Source organism: Clarias gariepinus, chromosome 16 (genome assembly GCF_024256425.1).
Source record: "Clarias gariepinus isolate MV-2021 ecotype Netherlands chromosome 16, CGAR_prim_01v2, whole genome shotgun sequence".
In the NCBI taxonomy this organism is placed as follows: Eukaryota; Metazoa; Chordata; class Actinopteri; order Siluriformes; family Clariidae; genus Clarias; species Clarias gariepinus.
The window spans coordinates 22917406-22923868 of NC_071115.1; the positions used below are offsets into that span (position 1 = coordinate 22917406).

At 39.9% G+C, this 6463-nt stretch overlaps 1 protein-coding gene across 7 annotated transcripts in view; it reads left to right on the plus strand.

The window, feature by feature from the left end:
• caskin1 (CASK interacting protein 1) overlaps positions 1–3781 on the plus strand; it is a 125687-nt gene extending 121906 nt beyond the window's left edge. For all 7 annotated transcript variants that reach the window (XM_053515337.1, XM_053515339.1, XM_053515341.1 and 4 more), the window contains 2 exons: positions 1577–2000; positions 3541–3781. In XM_053515337.1, the coding sequence (XP_053371312.1) occupies positions 1577–2000; positions 3541–3637 (521 nt within the window). In that variant the 3' untranslated portion in view covers positions 3638–3781. The remainder of the gene's footprint in view (positions 1–1576; positions 2001–3540) is intronic.
• Positions 3782–6463: the final 2682 nt, after the last annotated feature.

Consider the following 6463-nt stretch of genomic DNA (forward strand, 5'->3'; position numbering starts at 1 on the left):
GTTAAATTATTTGTGGAATTATCTATTTGGAAAAGAAAACATGTGGGTATGGTATCTAGGACACAAGTTCTTTTATTAAATTCGCACAGTCTATTCTGATATCCTTAAATTGTTGTTGTGTGTGATCCTTTTAGTGCTAGTTTTTTGTTTCTCTCCAATTATTTGTCTTTTGAGAAGCTAAATTATCTGGAGTTGCTTTAAGGATTTAGTCAAATAGTCAAGATCTGTGGGATCAGATTATGTTCCAGTCATAGCTGATGACAGACATACATATAGATATAGTGCGGTACAGTACGGTGGACCCTGAGTGATGACTCAATGAGGCTAGCAGACAGCCAGTTTGCCCTGTTTGGCTTGTCACTGTTTAACTAGGCTTGTTCAGAGTCTATGAGCTCTGCTCCCATAACTGAGAGCAGCACCTTTCCAAATGGATCAGTCTACTCTAAAATCATCTGTAAGGCCCTGGACTGGTACTCTGACTGACCCCACATATCTGTTCAGCAATAAATACCTGGTGACACACAATATATTCTGTAATGTTAGTGGTACAGAACAACATTTTGGGGAAGGCCAAACACCACATATGGGTGTAAAGATCAGGGTTCCACATACTTTGGCCCTTACAGTGTATCCATGGGTTTTCCTGCAGTACACAAGCCCCAGTACACGAACTCTCCAGTGCAGTGGGAGGGATGACAGTTATGTTATGAGGGTTTTTTTTTTTTTGTAAATATAACATCTTTAAAATGGGTTAATCATCAGATATGTTGGTGGTGCTGCCACAGCTTATGAAGTGTTATGATTACAGTTACGTCAACCCATAAATTATAGATGGATACATTTGCATAGATCAGTTGGCCTGTGATGTTTTTGGTATGTCTGTAAAACGAGAACCTGGCAAAGTCATTTTCTTTATGTTATCAAAAACAGTTCTTGGCTCTAGCAGTGGGATTAGATGTAGTAGAGTACACCTGTAGAAATGCATGTGGGCAAGTATTCTCCTCCAATGACCAGTTAAAAGATACACTTTAATTTCTGCTACAGTAATGAACTTTATACATATTACATTTCCAAAAATTACATGTGCGTATGTTTGGAGCTCCAGTGGCCAAATACCCCCAGTCAGATTTCATTGTTCGTTCTTTTTCTAAGCCATTTTGCTTCCTCTGCATTGTTTCCACATTTTCACAGTATTATGTAATTCGTGTCTTAGATTGAATGCAATAGGTCATTTGTTTCATTATAAGAACCTCATTTTGCTAACTGTTCCTCATTATTGTTGATGTTGTAATTCAGCACATCCATTTTTTCATCCATTCTACTCCTACAGTAAATCTAGTAGCTAAATGCTTTTTTTTTGTCGGAACAGTTTAACCAAAAGTAAAATTCACACAATGTTCCTTTTACCCCAAATCTATCTGATCAGCCAGTTTATACTGTGATTGAGGATTCCAGTGCGTTAGGAATAACAGATCTAGTCTTGATATCACTGTATATGGGGTAAGAGAAACTTTGTGCATTCCTCGTTTCGATTAAACTGTTGCATTAAATTAATGTCTCTGTATGTTTGCTACAGTTGAAGGCAAGAAAGTTCCTCCTCCGGTATCTCCGAAACCCACTCCTCCACCCACAGCTCCCAAACCTAATAAAAATATCATACAGAAAGTTGCCGTGACCTCACTAGTGTCAGCTGGCAATCAGACGGTCACCATAACAACCGCCACACCCCCTGTCACACCCCCTAACGCAGCAAAGACGCCAACATCACCAGCTCAAAGTCCACAGACTCCACAGACTCCCATCACTCCACCCATTAAACCACCCCGCTCCTCCATCGGAGGGGTGTCTATGGACGCCGGGGGCGGGGCACCGCAGACGTTAGAGGTCACCGGGGTGACGAATGTGGATGCGGTGCATCAGAAGATCGAGGAGACGAGTGCATCGCTGGCTGCAGCGCTGCAGGCTGTGGAGGAGAAAATCAAAGAGGACAGGAATAAAGAGTAAGATGCATTAACACAATCATCCATCAAACTCTGTATTGTGTGTGAAACATAAAGTCTGGGAAACCGGAAAGGGTCTGAAAAGTTTCTAAATATCTTCTATAGCATACTGGAACTGTACTGTACCAAGCAGGGAATGTTGAGCAAACAGATGCTTCATGTGAGATGCATGATGTCAGCTGTTGTGCTGTACTGTTACATGCTAACATCGCAGAGGAATCCACTATCTGCCCTACATTCACAAGCTCAAAGATAAACGCCATTGGCTGGTGCAGCTCTGAATACTGGGGAGAGAGTTGGAGATCGCGCCCACCCTGAGAGATCTCCTGGTTCTGCTCTTTTGACTCCCATTTGAGCATGAGATGAGCCAATGATAAGAGATCAGCCATGAATCAGCCATGTAGTGCCAGCTAAGAGGCCATAGAGGTCGTTTATTTCCTGTGAAAGTGCTGTGAAAAAATATTTGCACCTTCCTGATATTTTTTTTGTCACACTTAACTGATTGAGATCATCAATCCAAACCTGTCTGGCCCTATGTGAAAAAGTAATTGCCCTCTAAACCTGGTAACTGGTTGTGCCAGCATTGGGTGGCGACAGCATGGTGCAATCAAGCGTTTGCGATAACTGGCAACGAGTCACTGTGTAGGAGTACAGTTGCGGCTGACTCATCTATACAAAATACTTTTAATTCAGCCACAATGCAGCGTTTTTAAGCATGAATGGCCTGTTTAAGGATCGCATCTAGACTAATCTAAAATGAAAACCTTAATTTTGGGTTTTATTTAGCCATTCAGAAGCGGACTTGCCGGTGTGTTTCGAAATCATTGTCCTGCTCCATAACCCAAGTGTGCTTAAGATTGAGGTCACAAACTGTGATGGCGGGACATTCTCCTTCAGGATTTTCTGGTTGAGGGCAGAATTCCTGATTCCATCAATTATGGCAAGTTGTCCAGGTCCTGACCAAACCATTACATTACCATCACCACGTTTGATGTTCTTTTCATGAAATATTGTGTTACATTTAGGTCACGGCATAATTTGAGACCTTTTAGCGTGCTTAACTTTCTCGGAAAGGTTCTATTTAAGTCATTTCTTGATTCAACAGGCCTGGAAGTAATCAGGCTTAAGTTTTACCTTAGCTTTCCAAAAAATGTGGCTAATCACAGTTTGTTTATTTATTGGGGGGGAAATTACTTTTCCCACATAGGGTCAAGTAGGTTTGGACAGTTCTTTTTCCCCCTTAATAAATAAAATCATCATTTTAAAACTGTGTAATATTAGAATTAGTTTGATCTCAATCATTTAAGTGTTACTACAGTACAAATATGCAAAAAAATATTAAGGAATTTGGATACTTTTTTTACTGCACTGTAAGTGTTTTATCCCTTACATATTCTTGGTTAATTAAGTTAGATCTATTTTTTTAGTCCAGGCTAGGGTTATGCGAGATGCAGCATGAGAAGGTCACGTCTTTACCCCAGTAGGTAGTAATGTGTTGTAGTAAGACCTTCTGATATTATCGAACGTGTGTCTGTTTTAGCTTATCCGCCGAGAACAAGAGCACAGTGAGCATCCTGGACGACATCGGCAGCATGTTCGACGACCTCGCCGATCAGCTGGACGCCATGCTGGAGTGAAGAGCACAATCCCAGAGAAGCAACAAGGGCACAAACGAACAACCTCCCTAACATGAATCACCCGAAACTATCCTCTCTTTCTTTCGTACTCGTTTCTCATTCCAATAATCTCTCTTCCTTTCTATCTGCCTCTGGTGCACAGCCTTTAAACGGAGGCCAAACCTTTTATCCTGTCAGCGAGGGGACGTCGATTTTCTGCCTGTCGTGCGTCTCCCTCGCCCAGTGTATATGGGAAAAAAAAGTAACTATAGTATGTGTACATTGTGTAAGCATGAGAAATGTTTTTAATCTCTAAAGAACAAAATCTCACAGCGAGAGACCTGCATCAATCAGTACAGTAATATATATAAATATAATTATATATAAAGAAATATATAAATATATATAAATATTTTATTTTCTTTCTATTCCATGGTAAATGCAGTGTTATGTTCAGAACCTCTAATGACACAGTTTGCTCCTCTTTTTTTTTTTTTAAGGAAAAAAAAAGCTTCGTGTTGGACGTGTGCTGGCTTTCGGTGATCGGTTAACATTTTGCTTTGTGTCGCGTCCTTTTTGTTTTGCCGTGACCTTCGACCTCACCTACAGCAGAACGGATGACCCGAGGCCGTGTCCCGAATGCCAGTGTTAGATCAACTTTTCGTTCCTTGTTTCATGCACTGTCATGGCTTTTGTCAGGGCTAATTAGGTCTCATTAAAACCTACATGATCAGTGCTCCTTATCGATCCTGATACACACACACGCACACACACGCACAGGGATGCTAAACAAATGACCTCCAGAGCTAACTTCATTCCCAGTGTTAAACTTGACCGACGTATCGCAATACAGCTAACATGCTGGACCGACCGCTACAAAGTAAAAAAAAAAAAAAAAAAAAAACTAAAAAGGCAGACTTTCTAGTAACTTCAACGATTGGCACAGTGGCACATCTGCCCGTCTACCGCCACCACATCCTATAGTGTCTCATTGATTCGTGTGCCTTAACACGACTGGTGACCTCACACACACACACAAGCTCACACACACCAATCACATACAGTATAATAACCAATCCTCAAGCTCAAGAAGATTATCTACTAAACGTTTCATTTTAACTTAAATATTCTATTATTAAGTAGAACACATTGTTATATTATTATAGATGTTTTCCAGAAAAACGTTATTATAATAATGTGTGTGCACCATAACGAGGGCTTTTAGGTGTTTTTTTTTTTTTTAGTCTGTTCGTTTTGTTTGTTTTTTTATATAAATAGGAATTTAAATGAATTGTATTGTAGTTGAATGAATTACGTTGTACAGATGTGTGCCAGTAGTCAGTTAGATAATCACGATATTCAACTAGGTGGTAATTGTCAGACACGTAACCATCATGACGACACCTTGGTTAAGCGATGCCAGCGTCCTGGTTTAAAGGACAGGTGTCTCACAAAGTCCCTTATTTTAAGGAAACGCAACAGTAATAAATAAAACCTCACAATAATATTGCGTAACTCCGATTAACGTGATTTGAGAACAGAATATCGGCACACGTCTAAAACGCGTAGCGTTACTTTTGTAATGTATGTGCCTTGTCCAAAGTTTTTTTCTTTTTTTTTCTTTTTTTTTGTGTGATCGTGTAGAAATATTGTACAGAGACGTGTTTTTTTTTGTTTTTCTGTTTGTTTGTTTTTGTTTTTGAGCTTTGTACATAGCGAACACCATCGCTTAATTCTTTAACATTTTAAAATGCCCATGTTTTTTATTTTTATTGCCTTTAAATCATCTTTCAGATTCTAAAAAAAAAAAAAAAAAAGATTAATAATAATGTGCAAAATATTATATATATCGGTTCAAAATGTTTTATTTTCACTGTTTGGCAGAGATGTTTATTTAAAAAGAAGATAACGTGAGATTCCCTGCACGGCTCACTCGTGTGTCTGTGTGTATGCACGTGTGTTAGTGTGCGTGCGTGTGTGCGTGAGATTTGTGAGCGAGTGCAGGCTGTATATTGTGTTCATGTTCCTGCTGTTGGTTCGTATTGAGCTGTGTTCATATCGCCATTGGGAAACGTGGTGTGCTTGCAGTAATGCACCAAAAAACCACCTGCTCTAAATAAATGTTCAACACAAATATTCATTCTATGCTTGTTTATTGATCTTTTCTTTTTTTTTTTTTACTTAGTAGATTTTTTTCTGGACTAACTAACTACGTGAATATAGAAAAACAAGATGGATAAAAGATTGCATATTTTGTCTCCCTTTTATTAATTGTTTTATCCTGCTCAGGGTCATGGTAGACCCAGAGCCCATCCTGTGACTGGCATCATGTACAGTACACACACATAAACATGTGTGCAATTTAGTGTATCCAGTTGACCTAATAGCATGTTGTACTGGCAAGCAAACCGGAAAAACCAAAAGAGACCATATCAGATGTAAGTCTAGGTGAGCATATGTTCGCTTTGTCATCCTTTCTGGGTCAGCGACAAGCCAGGATTTCTAAATTGGCTAAAACGTTCAGAATTTGTCTTCCAACAATCTGCGGTTTCTTTCAGTGTCCATATGTTCCAATGCAGGCTCGAACCCAGGTCCTTAAAGCAAGAGTGTCCAAATGCAGACCACAGACAAGCATTAGGACTCGTGACCTGCAGATGTTCTGCCAGTTTGTGCTGCCTCGTCAAAAATCAATTCACACAACAAATACATGAAACTGTTCCCAAGCTTAGCGGTACGGTGGCGTAGTGCTTTTTAGCACTGTTGCCCTGCACCTCCAAGGTCGAGGGTTCAATTCCTGCCTTAGGTCTGTGTGCGTGGAGTTTGCATGTTCTTTCTGGGTATTGGCGT